Raw genomic sequence first — 17870 nt, 5'->3', positions numbered from 1 at the left:
TCATGACTCCAAGGTTGAGAACCCCTGTTTTAAAGGATTGGAACGTGTTTGTGCTGCTGTTTAAAATGAAACTTGTGACTACATCATGTAATGCACAAAGTGACCAGCAGGAGCTGCTGCAGAACCAGTTCCAACAGGTGATTTATGAAGGTTTCAAACTGATCCAGAATACTGATCATATGGATCATCACCAAAATATAATAACTTGTTCATCACATTTATGATATTTCTTGTAAATTTTGTTTAAATCTGTCATTTTTCTTTTTTTTTTTTTCGTTAAACTCTTCACAGACAAGTACATACATAAAAATCCTGTGTTAATGCTCCGATTGGTCATTATTATTCTAATACTGACATGATTGTTGATCATGTGACCCTCAGGTCAGATAAAAGTTGCCATGTCTGATGTATGAAAAGCTGGTGTCATTTGTGTGTAAGTCACAGATGAATAACGTTGTTTCCCATGGTATTATAACATGTTTAATTGATACATTTGCAGTAGATTATTTTGTGAACAGGTTTTAAAGTCCAGTGAGTGTAGAGAGGAGGCGAGGGCAGCGTACAGGTGAGAGCTGTCCAACCGCAGGCTGTAAACGGGACTGCTCACGTGATCTGAGCTCAGCTGGAAGGACTGAGGAGGAAACACAGCAGCCAATCAGGACAAAGCAGAGGAAACACAGCAGCCAATCAGAACAAAGCAGAGGAAACACAGCAGCCAATCAGAACAAAGCAGAGGAAACACAGCAGCCAATCAGAATGAATTGTAATTGATTTCAGATAATTCATTTTGTAATTGTAATTGGCATGAAAATTCTATTGAAACTGTTCAGTAGAATGTAATTAAACCTGGTGAACCATGTTACGGTTGTGAATAATTGTAATTGAACTTTAGTAATTGAGAATGTAATTGTAATTGACTTTCAGGGAAAATGTAATGGAAAAAATGTCGGTCATCGTAATCGTAACTGAGTTGAAACTGAACATTGATAATTGAAGATGTAATTGTAATTGAAAAATGTAATTGACCCCAATCGTTGTTTGTGATACAGTAGACCAGGGTTGGGGTCAATTATAATTGTAATTGCATAAGTGATAATTACAATTGTAATTAGAATTGTAATTGAAAAATAACGGTTGCTGTTGTAATCATAATTGAATTGTAATTTAGTTCAGAAAATTGACTTTGTAATTGTAATTGGCATGTAAATTCTATTAAAATTATTATAATTCCATGTCGTACACATACGTAGTTAATAATTTCTAAATGAGAAACTAATTAGATGATAAATATTTTTGTCAATATGGTCAAACTGACCCGTTAGCATTAGAGATGCTAACAGAAAGCTAACACAAGTTTAATAAGGCTTATCTATTAAAGGCTCAATAACTGTGATTAATTGTAATTGAGAACGTAATTGACTTTAGGGAGAAAAATAATAATTGTAATTATAATTGCAATTGGAAAAAATGCTGTTCACTGTAATCATAATTGAGTTGTAATTGAACATGGATAATTGAAGATGTAATTGAGCCCAACCCTGAAGGAAAGTGGTTCACCTGAAGGCACGAGGTCTGACGTTTGTCCCACAGACGCAGCACGCCATAGTGGGAGGAGCCACTGGCGATCATGTGATTCCTGTCGGTCTGAATGCAGTACAGGGTGCTGTCATGAGGCTCCTCCCACTCCATCACACATTTCCTGTCAGACAGTAAGCGTGTTATCATGACTTTACTATAGATTAGTAATAGTAATAGTAATAGTCAGAAAATATAACACAGAAAAATAAAAAACAAATAAAGTGAAAGGAAAAACACACACAAACACTGTTCTTTCCCCGTTAATGTTAAGAAATGCAAAAAATGACTCCAAAAAGATGGAGAACAGTAACAAAAATTACATAATACAAAACAACTCAAATTACACACAAAACTACATTGCAAACACACAAAATTACGACAGAAATGAACAAAACAACTTTAAAAACACACAAAATGACTCAGATTACAAACAAAATGGCAACAAAAATACACAAAATTACTCCAATAACACACAGACCCACAATACATATAGACATATCTACATAAAAATTCACAAAATCCAAAATAACAGAAAAATACATAAAATGATAATGAAAATGCACAAAAGGACTCCAAAAACATAGAAAACAACAGTAAAACAAAATGGGGTCATTTTGTGTGTTATTGAAGTAACTTGGTGGATTTCTATGTAAATTTCTCTGTTTAAATTGTACCGTAGATTTGTGTGTTAATAGAGTCATTTTGTATGTGTTTTGGAGGTGTTTTGTGCATATAATTTTGAATGCTTGTAATGTAGTTTTGTGTGTTTTTGTATATCCGTGGAGTCATTTTGTGCATTTTAATGGCCCATTTTACATATTTTTCTGTGTTTTGTTTGTTTTTAGTAAATAGCAACAAAGCGCAGCATCCTTGGATCTCCGTTTCAAACCAGTGTAGAAAGTGTGGATGTCAAACTACAAACCAGTCTTTAAATCATGTTGATAGGCCAAATAAAAGTGGAGTTATGAGGGAAACGTGCAGGGAGACGCTGCACAGCACGTCTAAAACAAAAGCGAAAGAAAGAACCACAAGAAACGTCTCATTTTAGCTGTTTCCTATTGGTTGAGAAGAAGAATGCCATTGTCCAATCATAATGTCCACATACAGCGGGAATTTTGTTTTCAAGCGACAGGTAAACAGACGGAGAAAGAGAGGGTGAGATTTGAAATAATAGTGATTATTACTGTGATTTGACTGTTTAGTTAGTGTGTAGTGTCGTGTAGTGTAGTGTAGTGTCTAATATATTTGTTTATTGTTTTATATCAACACAATGAGGCACAAATAATTTGTCTTTCCAAGTATTTGTGATTCAAACTTTTTTTGTAAATAGTTGTACAAAATCACCTGAGACATTGCTTCCATTTCACTGTAAATAGCTTTTTTTTTTATTCATGTGTATAAAAGTTTTTGAAATATATAGTTTAGATTTGCTATACAAGCAATAAAAACGATTTGTTAAAAATGTGTGACTTTTATAGTAAAAAAATCTAACTTTTTCCCACTCAAATTTTAGTTTTTATAGTGGTTTTATATCCATGTGTTAATACAGTATGTCATATTAAAGGAAATACTTCACAGTCACATTTGGGAGGCCTCAGTAAGTAGGGAAAGTGTACAGCCGTCACGCTACAGCAGCTATAAAGACAGTGACGGCCGCTTAACGTTGCATCATTTATATTAATTTTAATGTAATGTAGTCGCCAGAGTTGTAAAAAAGATGATTGAGCTTGGATTCGAACCCTTGACCATATGCTGCCAATTGTGCTTCCTTACCTACTGCGCTGGTTAGCTAGTTAGCTGATTAGCAGGTTAGCTGTTATCTGGTTAGCAGGTTAGCTGATTAGCATGTTAACTGGTTAGCTAGTTAGCTGGTTAGTAGTTTAGCTGGTTAACAGGTTAGCTGGTTAACAGGTTAGCTAGTTAGCTGGTTAGTAGTTTAGCTGGTTAACAGGTTCGCTAGTTAGCTGGTTAGCAGGTTAGCTGATTAGCATGTTAACTGGTTAGCTGGTTAGCTATGAAGCTCTAAAATATTGATAACTAAAGAGGAACCCCCTACGCTAACACTAACATTTCCCCTCTTCTGTCCCAGGAGGAATCAGCCTCTCACATCACATCTATCTTTCTTCACTGATATTTAGCGTGTTTTCTACTCAGAACAACATGTTGGAAAGATTATCATATTGTAACAATGATCTTAGAATAAATTCTCCTGTGAATGAATAGAAAAGATATGCAAATATTGACTCCAAAAACACACAAAATGAGAAAAACAAGAACATACACAACAAAAAAAGAAATATGATGCAAAAAATAATAACACCAAAATACCACAAAGACACAAAATGGGAGAAAATATACAATATTACAAAATGACATAAATGCATAAAATGACAAATACACAAAGGGACAACACAAATACATTAAATGAGATTCAAATATACAAAACAAGAAAAACATAGAAATACACAAAATTACAACAAAAAATACTAGAAAAAAAAAAATGACTTCAAAGAGAAAATATGAGAGAAAAATACACAAAATGATAACAAAATTGGACAAAATGGCAACATAAACACACAAAATGAGAAAAGAAATTGCACAAAATGAGAGAAAAATATACAATAACAACAAAATAAATGTACAACAAAGATATACACATACCTGTCAAGTATTCCGTTTTGGCCGGGAAACTCCCGTATTTTATACCCCTTTCCCGCCACCTTCCCGTATTATTATTTTCCCGGGAAAAATCCCGTATTTTAATGTAATCATCATAAAAGATAGATAAAAACATTCCTCCGCCTCTCCAAACTGGACACTATCACTAACCTCGTCAGAACTGCCGCCTCACGTGATCTAGGTTGCAGACCACTTCTCGCGATAGTAGATGCAACTTCCGACAGCGGGAACAAACCCGGAAAACATCAGGAGAGATGGATGGATGTGAAGAAGGCGCTCTGGCAGAAAAAACTAAAAAGTCATGTAAATACCTTGAGAGATGGGACAGTGACTTTACTTTTTATAAAGAAGAGCAGGATGGGGTCCAATTATTAATTAATTAATTAATTAATTAATTCTGTATGGATTGCAACTGTGATTTTAGCATCACCCACGGAGGAAAGAGTGACGTAAATCAACACGAAAAATCCACTAAGCACAAGCGCCGGCTGGAGGCAAAGAAACATGCTCAGGGGATGTCAGCATTTGTGACAAGAAATCCCAAAGAGGAAGATGAGGTCAATAATGCGGAGGTGAAAATGGCAATGCTGTGTGCTAAAAACAACGTTGCTTTCACCTTCTGTGACGACTTCAACAAGTGTGTAGCTCAGATGTTCCCAGATTCTGCTACAGCACAAAAATACTCTGCTGGAAAAACCAAAACTACGCAAGTCATCAAAGGTAAATTGAGTCAAATTACAGTAAGTATGAATGATTATATTTTGTCTGAATGTTTTTCCTGCTTGCAATAGAAAAAGAGGCATCCCATGGGAGAACCTGATAGCCTTTAACTCTGATAATGCGAGTGTCATGAAAGGCAGACTGAAGATAAGCCAGCCCCACGTCCAGGACCTTGGCTGCATTTGTCACCTCGTACAGCTGGCCACTGGCTGTGGCATCACAGCAGCCCAGGTACCAGTCGAAGGCATCCTAGTGGAGATATACACCCACTTTGATGAAAGGTAAATGCATATAAATGAAATAGGCATGCAGTTGATATTCTTATAAACACAAATACATTTCCAACCTCCAAAAAAATTGTTTTCTATCTTTCAGTGCAAAACGCTATGAAATATACAAAGACTTTGTAGATTTCACTGATTCAGACCACCTGAAGCTCCTCAGGTACTGCAGCACGAGATGGCTGAGTCTGATAACCTGCCTTCAGAGAGTGTTGAACCAGTGGGATGCACTACAGGTAAGGATGGTAACTCCAGCAGATGTATACACAGCTTACTATGCTACGTTTCCAATTGAATCATGAATTGCACTCTGTGTCCCGATGTAATATAGGCCTACTTTAACAGTCATGAGGAGGTGGAGAGGAGTGCCAAAGTGCATGATCTGGCAAGACATCTGTGTGATCCAATCGTGAAGACCTACTTCCTTTTTCTGAGTGCTGCTCTAAAGCCTCTATCTGAATTTAATATTGCCTTCCAGGTGGGCATCAATAACATTGAATGAACGAGTGAATAATAGAAATGAAAAATCACTTATTTTTGTTGTCTGCAGTCAGAGGGAGTACAAATTCACAGACTTGAAGATGAGACGTGCAGGCTGATCAGGAAGTTCCTGGGCTACCTCATACCAGCCAGGACCATTGTGAGTGTACCTCTCAGGGAGGTGGAGTATGGAGAAGGACAACAGTTTGCTGATGAAAAGCTCTTTATTGGAGCAGACACAAAGGCTTACATGAGAAGCATAGAGCTCCCTGTGTCAGCCAAGAAGAAACATTTTCAGTGAGTATATTACCCAGCAGTTATATACAGTAATTATATGATCTTTTGACAGTATGAGAGTTTAGGCTGTAGTGTGCCTAAATGTTGCCATTAATGCATGTTTTACTGTTATGCTGTTGTAGATCTGTGAGAAGATTCTATGAAGCAGTGCTTCAGAAGATGTTCTCCTCCTTTCCCCTTGACCACCCACTCCTGAGGGACATGAAAGTGCTGGACCCTGCTGCTCGCCTCAACATTACTCCAGGGACAGGTAGATGTTAGTCACTTCCCCATTGATAGAATTAAATATTATAATGTATAGTTTAGATCTGCCATATTCAGTCAAACACTTGTTTTTTTTCCAGTGGAAAGGCTAGGTGCCTTGTTTCCTCAGTTGAGTTTGAGTGAAGATAGGCTGAGAGAGGAACTCATTGACTACCAGGTGACAGATGGCAAGCTGCTCCCCCAAGAAAACCAAATTGACAAATTCTGGGGACTGGTAGGGAAGGATGTGAGGTTCAGTGAGCTGCCAAGACTAATGAAGGCTTTACTATGCATTCCCCACAGCAATGCCAGTAGTGAAAGGGTGTTTAGTATGGTCAGGAAGGTTGTTACTGAGAATAGGATGTCATTGGACAACAGCACTGTTTGTGCTTTACTGTCATGTAAAATAAACCAATAATAAATTCAGCCCACAAATACACTCCTTCCAAAAAAGTGTTGAAAGATACAAAGTCAGCAACAAATCGGTATAACACATTATTAGTGATTGACAGAGAACTACATGAGTAAGCATGACAAAGTATAACAAAAATATGTAATGTAAATAAAATGTAAATATCTAGTTTAAAGACAAGCAAAGTGAAATTAACTGTTAATACGCAATGTGTTGACTTGTATGTTAAAATAAAAAAATCTGTTTTATATACTCTTGTTTTCATTTAGGCTGTATTATAACGTAGGAATGTTCACAGCTTTTCAATGTCAACAAAGGTAGGTTGATCTGCGATTGCTCCCCTACGCAGCAGGGAGGTGATCTCTTGTAACACACGGGCCGAGAGTCAATCACGCCGGCGAAACGAGGAGGGACAGATGCAAACTGCAGCCTGTAACCCCTCAATATCGTCCAAAACACCCAAGGCAGAGCCGTGTGCGCTCTCAATCTTTCTATCCTCAGGGAGAGAGATGTCAAGTGTTCAGGTGTACCCAGTGAGAAAGGAGCCATACACCCTCTCTCTGAGGCAGACCGTAAGCGACCAGGGAGCCCCCTGCCTGAGGCCGCCCAACAACAACAGAGAAGCCTCCTGCACAGCAGACATTGCTTTGACATGATCTGCCCCTGGCCTTCGGCCTAGGGGCGTGAGCGATGAACACATCACTCTGTTTTGAACGTGTGTGTGGGTGCGTGCTTGTGGGCATGCAGGGGGGGGAACAGCCGAACGTCCTGCGGTCTGTCTCTCCCGAACAGCAGAGGGCCGAGCCTTGGCAGAGGGGAGGACGGGGCGAGAACAGCCCGAAAACGCACTGGAGAAAGCAAATCAAACAAAGCTAGAAAACGAGGGAACATTGGCTTCGTCATTAGAGGAGAAGAGAGTGGTCAAACAGTCTTTTTCTTCCTCCTCGACTGCGTGCGCTGAGCAGGTTGCACCGGTGCATCAGCAGCCGTCAAAGTCACAGGGTTCCCGGACCAAGTAGGCGGACCTCAATAAGGCTGTGATGGAGCCAGCCGGAGAACGGAAGGTCTCGCTGCTTTAAGCCACGGACCCTGGGGAGCACCCTAAGGGAAAGCCCTTCGACGCACCGGTGGAGATGAGAGCGGGGGTTTCCTGGGAAGGCAGAGAAGGAGAGCCTCTGTACATCTAATGTACATCTGGGATTATAATAATAGTTTTCTCTGTCATTTTTATTTTCTCCTGCGGGACAAACCGGATGCTCTCAAGGGCCAAATTTGGCCGCCGGGCTTTGAGTTTGACACGTGTTTTAGATGAATAAATGCTTTTTGATCTTATCTTTGATATTAAATGTGTTGCAGTTTTTCTGTGTTTATGGAGCACAAAGCAGATTAAAATGAGTTGGGGCCATAATAATAATAATGTGTCATGTTATTACTCAGATGTGAGTTACCGTGGGCAGAGGCGTAGATCCCACAGTCGAATAAAGGTGTCATAGCCACAGGTGAGGAGCTGGAACGGCGACTCAAACACAATGTCCAGAACTCCAGCACCACGACGGAACTCTGAACCCAGAGAACACACACACGCCAGCCTGGGGGGGACAATAGAAAATCAGTGGGAAAACATTCACACAGAAGTATTCCCTTTCATTTCATTGTCATACCCATTATATGTAGTTACATGGACAGAATCCAGGTGAGCGTCAGAGACAACAAATTATTGCTTTTCTGGCTCTGAATGTGTACTATACTAACCTCACTAAAATTGAAACATTGTACAGCAAATGTGCCAATTATTATTAATGCTTCAAAGAATAAATCAATTAAAAATGTAAAAATATTTATTTAACACTGACCAGGGCTTAGCACCATATTTTTGGCCCTGGGTACAAACCATCTTGTTGGGCTCCTACTGTCTGTTATGTTTTTTTACAGACCAACACTCTGACACAATCTGACTGCTCACACTGTACGTTCATACATGACACGTCGGGGTCTTGTTTCCGGAAATGCAACGTACACTGAAAAAAGAGAAACATTGCTGTTGTTCATTCAAAATGTTTTTTGCAATTGGCTTCAGTAAATAAATTAAATTGTCCTTTACAATTTAAACAATACAGATAGAGTCATGTGAGATAATTAAAAAAAATTTGATTGGTGTAATTGTGTAATATAAATCAACAGTTATTTACAATAGTTAAATTGACCTAATGAACATTTGTTTATTGAGGGCTCCTTGCGCATGCGTCGTGTCATGTTAGAACCTCCAATAGGGGGCAGCACTGAAAACAACCGCACTTGACTCTGCTCAATTAAAGCAGCAGAAATATCACGACATGTGCTCTGGAAGTTTCTTGCATTGCAACCGCAACCAACTGACCGAGACAGTGACTCTGGACTGTGCCACCCCAGCGGTAAAAGGTAAGTAAAGCTCCATTATCATGCGAGTAGTTTGACCAATATGTTATACCTATAATAATAAACCCCCGACGTCTGTGTTTTATGTGGCGCATTTGCACGGCTTAACTGAGGTCTTAGAATTAACCGCGTGGTCGCTGTCCCTGGGGGCGCTGCTCTTGGTGCTGCTTCCGTTCTGGCCTGGGGTCTGGTCCCTGCTGGCTCTAGGCCCACCGGCGAGTGCCCGCTGGCTGCCCGTTCGGAGCGGCTCTGGCCGTCAGCTGGGCGTGGGCCTTGGCTCCGCTGCTGGGGTCTCGGGCGGGGGGCTCTCTGGGCCCTCCCCTCGGGGGTTGGGTGCTTGGGTGTGGGTGGGTGGGCGGGCGGGCGGGATGCTGGCGCGGGGCCTTGGGGTTGGGGTCGGTGGCGGGATACGCTGGGTGCTCGGCTGCTTGGGGCTTCCTCGGATGTGTCTGTGGGGGGCGGTGGCTGCCTCTCAGCCTGGGATCTTGGGGGCATCTGGGGGGTTGCTCGGCCGTGTCGGGGTGGCCTGGGGCTCCCTGGCCCCCACTCTTTGTATGGGATTCAATCCCAAAGTGAGTTGATAATTTGGCACGTTCAAAATCACCCCAGAATTTGCTCAGGGTAAGCCCAGCTTTAAAAACGATTAAATCTTCAATATGTTAAACTACATAACATTTGCTCTGGATTTCCAGTCACTTTATTGCCCTTAACTGTGACTTATTCAACAATAGTTAATATTTTTCCTTTTCTGTCTGCACAGGGAGTATCCCACACCACAGCAATAGGGTGGTGACTCAAAGGCCAACTCCCTGTTGTGCTGCTACTGGCTGGTAAACTCCTTCTGGGTAAGTACACCTAATCTATAAGTCTGTATCAAAAGATTTGTGAGTGTTTAAGTTTATTCAATTTGAAATGTAAGATTTATAAAGGACCTAATTTTAAAGTGACAATGTGTTGCTTAACACCTTACAATAAACAAATTAAAATGAGGTGACACAAAGTACACAAAATGTTGATTTAGTGACCATAGGGGCTATACCCCCCCACAGCAGCTACAATTCACTTTGAACTCTCAGGGGAATCGTACTAGCGATTCACTGGTTAAAAGATGGAGTTTTGTGGCAGATGTTTCCTTTAGAGGCTGCACTAAAGCTGTCCCTAACGCACCCGTTATATTGATATACGTTGATCACGAATGGATCTAAATTGTCTAAGTGAATACATGAACGTATTTCACGCTGCATGTTGCAAAAACTTTCCCTTTAAGCATGGAGAATTTTTTTCAGCTTATCACATAGTTATGTAAGAGTTTGAAAGCAGCTAGAATTGGTTATACGGATTGGCCGATACATCAGCTGGCCGATATCTGCGCTTTCTACTGCATTGGCCGATACTCCGGTGCATGGTTTTTCCGGCATGATTTACAGACAGGTAGGCTATCCACGGGTAGCTCTGTATTGTTGGAGAAGCTGCAGTGCATGTGCAGACCACGCATTGCCCCTCCCCTACCAGCAGAGTGCTGCTGCATGAACCTCAAAACAACAGCAAGTTTTAAACTTTCAAAGCATCTTTAATCCTTTTAAAACCGGACACTAGTGGCGACACATTTTTTTGAAAATACCATAACTTTTTGGCCGTTTATGGAATGGATGTAATTCCAATGGATTCTGAAAGATGAGAAGCGCAGCTTTGCACTGATACAGGACATTACGATAAAGGCAGCAGTGCCCGCAAACACACCTGAACATATATCAGCGCAAATCTGCACTTTGGAATCCATTGGAATCACATTGTTAAAGCATAAACGGTCAAAAAGTTACGGTACTTCAAAAATGTGTTTTGTGTCGCATCTGGTCCTAACATCCCTGCTGTGGCCATGAGAGAACAGTGGCTGTTCACTCATCGGTGGTGGTAGGGCTGGTGATACTGCAAATTTGGGTATCAACCCAATAACAAGTAAATCTAGGGCAAGTATCGCTGATACTGACACTGATACTTTTTGCTCAAAATTTCACAATCATTTAATGATTTTGCCTTTAATTATTGATCATGATTACGATCATAATAAAACACAGAACAAAGATTTTTGTTATAATTTGGTTCATCTGTGAACAGGAAGTTTATGCACCCATTGAAGTTAAATTTGAACTTGTCTATAATTACTTCAGAGATATATGGTTTGTCAAAAGTTGATACGTCACAAGCACACTCTATTCTTTTAATATGAAAATATGATTAATTGCTTGTAATGTTTGTTGAATAATGTAGATAAAAAAATAAAGTTGTTTATCATTGTCATTTTTATTATGTAAATTGGGGGTGCAAAACCAGTATCGGCTCAAGAAAATCGGTTGCCCATATCGGCCATCAGCTCAGCCCGAGGAGAAAAAAAAACTGCATCGGCCTGAAAAAATCCATATCGGTCGATCCCTAATTGGTTATCATCTTGACATACAGCACTCAAATATTTTAAGTAACTCAATTTGCTCTATAAAAATTGGTTGATTGAATCTGTTAATTTGTCCACTCATTTTTGTATCCAATGGAAATGAATGATAGCCTAGAAATCTGATTCTCATTCATCCTTTTTACCCAGTTGTCATCTGATGTGGAAATGTAAGCACTGTGGCAACACCTATTCTGGACGATCTCAAGTTTTGAAGCATTACAAATTGGACCATCAATCCATCCGGGGCCGTGGTTATTCCTGTATTCATCTAAATTGTCCATGGACATCCAAGACTTTTAAAGCTCTACTCGTCCACCTGAGCAGACACCATTCTCAGCAACAAAAATCTTCAAGCCGCAGGTTTTCATTTAGATGCACTGTTTGCCTCAACCATCTTCCCACCAAGTTTGACTATTTTCAGCACATTGGAAGACATTTAAAACAACATGAAGAGATCATTTGCATGTTCTCCGGTTGCAAATATAAAACTGTAAAGTATGGAGCTTTTCATGTGCACAAGTCAAGGCAACATACACCGCACACGCTCGATGATTTCAAACCTGGAATTGTATGTCCTTTAGACATTCCATCTCCTGCTAAATTATCAGAAAACGACAACAGAGAGGAGTTTACCGAGGAGAATGTAGATGAGGAACCTGTGGATGTGAAAGATTTGTCAAAAACAGTTGAACTGAAATTAGCCTCAATTTTACTCAAGCTGGAAAATGTTTTTCTGGTACCAGCTGTTGCTTGAAGATCTACAATATCTCTTAGGAAGTGCATTGGTGCCTGTAACACAGACTTCAATTCTGAGTTTTTTACATGAGAAAAATTGCCAAATTGATGAATCTGTTGTAAATGATTTGGCTGCTCTCCTTTGCACCTCCAATCCAGTTCAAGCTGCCATAGGGAAAAATGGACCTCTATCAACTAGCTTCAAACAAAAAGCTTACTATACAAAAAAGTTTTGTGTTGTTGAACCAATAGAATATGTTTTAGATCAGAAAAACAGGAAGTCTTTTCAGTATGTGCCTGTGTTGAAATCTCTGCAAAATTTGTTAGATTTTGATGCTGTATTACAAGAGACTACACATTTGAAGGAAAGATATAAGGGGACAGAGAGTGATAAGGTTTACAAGTCAGTTTGGGATGGACTTTTGTCTCAACAAAACAAGATTCTCTCAGAGGATTGTGCAATTTCATTGATTCTATACATAGACGAATTTGAGGTCTGTAATCCTCTTGGAACGTCACGCAAAAAGCATAAAGTTTGCGCATTGTATTGGATTTTGGGAAACTTGCCTACTGCTTACCACTCTGCACTGTCCTCCATCCAGTTAGCAGCCTTAATCAATAGCAATGATGTTAAGGCTTATGGTTACGCAAAGGTATTAGAGCCCCTAATTAATGATCTTCTCATTTTAGAGAACTCTGGGGTTTTTTTGCAGAAGTTGGGGAAAACACTAAAAGGTACACTGTTTTGTGTTGTAGCTGACAATCTCGGTGCACACAGCATAGGTGGATTTGTTGAAAACTTTTCTGGCAGATATGCATGTTGTTTCTGCACTGGTGAAAGACAAGATTTTCAAACAAAAGACGTGGCAAGTGGAGGCTTCGTTTTAAGATCTGAAACTGATCACAAAACACACTTAAAAATCCTTGAGGACAATTCCATAACCTGTTTTGGTGTTAAGAGGAAGTGTGTACTATCTGAAAAGCTTTCATCTTTCAATGTTACAAAATGTTTTCCACCTGACATTGTACATGATTTGTTTGAGGGCATTGTCCCTGTTGAAATAGCTCTGACTTTGAATGTGCTCATTGATAAAAAGTAGTTCTCATTGGCATTTTTGAACAAGGCAATTGTTGACTTTCCTTATAAACTAACTGATAAAAAAAACCGACCGCATCCTGTACCACAAACTTATGCAACCAGAAAAACGATTGGCGGCAACGCTCATGAGAACTGGGCGTTGCTAAGATTTCTCCCACTCTTAATAGGTCATACCGTGCCACCTCATGAACTATCATGGCAACTTATTTGTGACTTGAAGGACATTGTTGAACTTCTTGCCTCTCCTGTGCAGACTGACCAATCCCTTGGATATTTGTCTTTCAAGATCTCTGAACATAGAACAAAATTCAAAGAGGCGTTTCCAGACTCTCATTTGCTCCCTAAACATCACTACATTGAGCACTACCCGGCTTTGATCCGTGAGTATGGCCCCCTTGTTGCGCTTTGGACCATGCGCTTTGAAGCGAAGCACAGTTTCTTCAAGCGAGTGGTCCGACATACTAGCTGCTTTAAAAATATACTATTGTCTTTGGCGCAAAGACACCAGTTTCTTATGGCCTATCATCTCCATGTGTGCAACATTCCAAAGCAAAACCTTCAAGTGTCTGATGTGTCCAACTTTTCTGTTTGAATCATACGAGAGGAAATTGCTGCTGCTATAAAGAAGAAATACCCTGACATGGATTCTGTTTGTGTCACCAAAAATGCATCATTCAATGGAGTGAACTACAGAAATGGGATGATCCTAGCACATGGATCCCTTGCCGGAATGCCAGAGTTTACTGTGATCATTGAAATGATCATTGTTGAGAACAAGCTATTTTTCATTGTTCACAAGCTGGCTGCATGGTACCACGAACACTACTGCTCATATGAACTATCAAACTGTCCCACAAAGCAAGTAATGCTGCTGGAAGTTGATGAACTCTCTGATCCATATCCACTGCAGGAGTACTTTGTTCTGGGAAAGAGAATGATAACTCTGAAAAGATATGTGCATGTTTAAGGTGAATTGTTTATATAACAAGACATGTTTATGTTTTTATTATACAGAGCCCTAATGATTTTTTCCCCCCCACAGAAAACATGGCGCACTCAGCACCAGTTCGACTGCTTGTCATCTTAAGCGAAGAAAACAGCATGAGGGTTACACTTGACAATGGCGTTCCTGAGAGTGTTGAAGAACTTCACAAATTCAAAGCTTATCCTGAGGATTCAGACTTTGTGGATGTGGCCAGGGCTCTGATATTCAAGCACTCATGTCTCAAACAAGCTGGGTCTTCTGATGAACTCTTTGGGTGGAAACAAAGGCTCAAGGTTAAAATGGCCAACTATAGGTCAGCTCTCAAGGCACATGGATCATCTCCCGAAGTCAGTGTGAACTCTCTGAAATCTAAGGCCTCAATGTCTCACCCATCTAAAAACATTAAAAAGCCCAGGAGAGCAGAAGTAAACCATTTTCCATCATTGCCAACTGGCGAGACTCCTGAAAGCATGGAACTAGAGCGTCTTTCCATTTTGGAGGAAATGAAAAAGCGGCACAACAGACAACAGATTAAAATGAAGATGGCAGGAACCTTTGGGTACCACAGGCAAGAAATTGTCAACAGTGAGCCAAGCACAAAAGAAGTCAGGGAAAGGTGGCCAGCACTTTTTCAACAAGAGGAGGTATGTTGTCAATCTTAGACTATGTATTATGGGCTCGACACATGGGGGGCGACGTCGCTCCTCCATCATTTTCTATTGAACTTGCGCGATAAGGCAAAAACCGCGTGGTGATTTCTAGCATCCCGTGTTTGGTTTCACCTGGGTGGCAACAAGTTTCGCCTGACGCTGACGTTTGTCGCTCCCCGTGTGTGAAGCCCATTACAAAGTAAACGATGCTTGCAAAGTACATCTACATTGCCTGTAACATACAAATCAAAAGTAATCTGTCTTGGTGTTTTTAAGCTTTGATTTTTGTGTTTTTTAGATCCGTGCAGAGTTTTTAAGGATCACTACACGTCCATTGGAGACTACATTTGCTGCACAGTTGGATAAACACGCTGCCAAACTCATGGAAGTTGTAAGGAGAAAAGGAGGAGCTATTGGAGACAATGCTGCAGGGATTCTACATGATCATGATGAGGTAACCAGAGTAAAGAAGCGTGCTCACAAGTTTTTTTTTAATTAATTGAAATTAACTTGCTTTATGAAACGCTGATTGGATCTAAGCTTATATAGATCTAAGCTTATATGTGCTGACAGAGAAGACTTTGAACTTTCTGACAGTTTTTGTTTCATGTGGATGAGCCACATGAAAAATAAATCTGCATTTTGATGGTTACCAAAGTTGCCACAATAGAATTCTTACCTGCCTTCCACCTCAGGTTTAAACCAAGGCCTGTAAAAAAAAAAAAGAAGATGGACGACATGGTTTCATTGGTTTCGATGTTGCCACCGAAGCCCTCATTTTCCCTTACTCCTGCTGCCACATGGTTCATTGTCGTAACAGTAATTTTTTCAAAAACATCTATTGAAACGGATAATCAATGAAACAATGTACTACACCCATTACAGCACATGAAAATTTATGCTATTAACCCAAAACGAGTACATAGAATCCTTATAAGGCTGAGAAATTAATTTTTCAAAGTCGGAAATTTTGCCGCTTGCCTACATGGAAATGGGCAGGGTTATCTCTTATGCTGTGCCCAAAACACAGATGGCGCTCAAATGGCACCTGCTGCAGCAGCCGGATCTGATATATTGTCAAACTATTTTTTATAGTCATTGGTTTAAACTATTGGCTGATTAGAATGTTGTGTCACATGAACACAATCTTTTTCAATATCAAAGAGGCATAACTTAAATTAAAGTAGTAAAAAATGAGCAAATATTTAGAACATAACGTAAACATTTCAGTAGTCATAGTTTTATTTTTTTCACAGGCTTCATCAAACGGTTCACTGAACGCATCTACACGAAGGCAGTGTCTTCTGAAGTTACTGATGGTTTTCCTGGTAGACCCTGTGGATGCAATCATCAAAGAACATCAGGTATAACAGGCTAAACAATGTAAATAAAACTTGTCTTTGTTTAACATCGAAAGCTCCACATCAATTGGCAGTTTGTAATTAAGAGTTCTTGAACTTTTCTGTAGCCGTAATTAAACGTTAGGTAGTGTTTGAAAATCATAAACTCAAGGCTCCAAAAATGTCTTCAGAATAGATTAAAAAAAACATCATACAATTTTAATTAAATTACTCTTGGCATTGACTTCTAATTTTTTTTTACTAAAAAAAATCTAGCATTCTTTCTCAAGTGTAAAGCACATTGGGGATAAATGGATACTTTAAAATGAGGGATGCACAATAGAAATTTGAATGGATACTATGGGGTAAAATGGCTGTCAAAGACGTACATGTGAAATAAAAATTCATACGCAACTTTCTAAAAGTTGAGCATAAATTCACAAAATATGATGCATAAACTTATCTTTACTTGCATATCTTCTAATAATATCTGTTTCTCCTCCGACAAAAACTCCTTTCTCGGCTCCCCCCATTCAGTCATATTCTCCACTCTAATTTCGTCTGAAAAGCTACCCAAATCTTCCCTAACATCAATTTTTCCTTCCCAATAAAAGGTGTTTCTTTCCTTAAAAAATTCTAAACCATCATGATCCACGGGAGGTTGTGGGTATGCCATAAACTTATGTATTATTGATCCATCACCCTGAGGAATTGCCATGAGGTATGGTATCACTAAAATCTCCATTTCAGCCGAATCAAAACTATCCCAGCCTTCACCTTTACCCAGTACCAATCCCGCTAACTGGCTCCATTCCCATGCCTCAAAGAACACCGTCGGCTTTATTTTTGCCTTATCCCTTAAGTCAGTAAGATTGTGAGGGAGATGTTTGCTACAACTCCACATCGCTTCTTCCCACAATTTACCTCTAAATGGCTCCTTAGCGATATATCTACTAGTATTGCTAATCACCACTTCCATTATTAATTTATACGCATTTCTAACCCCCGTCAAATCAACCCCCAATATGATAGACATACATTTTTTTGCTTCCTGCCACCACGCTGTTTGATTTTTCTCTACCCATTGTCTGTATCCATTCTGTGTTATCATTGGCACTGCTATTCCTACAGTTTGTCTGAAGCAGCTACCCCCTCTATCAGCGGGGTTAAGTTTTCTTCCATCAGTAGCATACCTAGTGTGGCATAACAAATCATTCTCCTGATGTTTATTAGCTTCAATCCACATAATCCGCTGCTGAACCCTGGGGAATTTCCGAATAAATTTTATTACCCCCGGACCTTTTGCCTCTCCTCCGTGAGCTTCTGCCGGTAACACAAACAACAGCCATCTCCAATACACCCCTTTAAGCGTGATTTTAGTAGAATAACAGTCTCCACCATTCCTATTACAATTTCCTAGTCTCTTAGCAGGATCAATACGGGGATACAATGTTGCCACCACATGAGCGTCTGGTTCCACCTGGGATGCCCACATTGGAGTGGTGTT

General features: G+C 39.9%; 1 protein-coding gene and 1 long non-coding RNA gene across 2 annotated transcripts; one reads left to right on the top strand and one right to left on the bottom strand.

The window, feature by feature from the left end:
- Nucleotides 1–457: 457 nt before the first annotated feature.
- On the bottom strand, nt 458–15720 carry LOC114476547 (F-box/WD repeat-containing protein 4-like). The gene is made up of 5 exons (XM_028468151.1): nt 15703–15720; nt 8654–8708; nt 8139–8279; nt 1558–1699; nt 458–631 (listed from the first exon to the last, which is right to left on the bottom strand). Exons 2-5 carry the CDS (start codon nt 8668–8670, stop codon nt 470–472), a joined length of 462 nt encoding a protein of 153 aa, XP_028323952.1. The 5' UTR covers nt 8671–8708; nt 15703–15720; the 3' UTR covers nt 458–469.
- LOC114476550 (uncharacterized) lies at nt 9075–12291 on the top strand. Its single transcript, XR_003675610.1, has 3 exons — nt 9075–9108; nt 9866–9950; nt 11702–12291. It is a non-coding gene; the product is annotated as an uncharacterized LOC114476550 (long non-coding RNA).
- Nucleotides 15721–17870: the final 2150 nt, after the last annotated feature.

This window comes from Gouania willdenowi, chromosome 15 (assembly GCF_900634775.1).
Source record: "Gouania willdenowi chromosome 15, fGouWil2.1, whole genome shotgun sequence".
NCBI classification, from domain to species: Eukaryota; Metazoa; Chordata; class Actinopteri; order Blenniiformes; family Gobiesocidae; genus Gouania; species Gouania willdenowi.
This window is presented reverse-complemented; position numbering and strand designations above follow the sequence as displayed.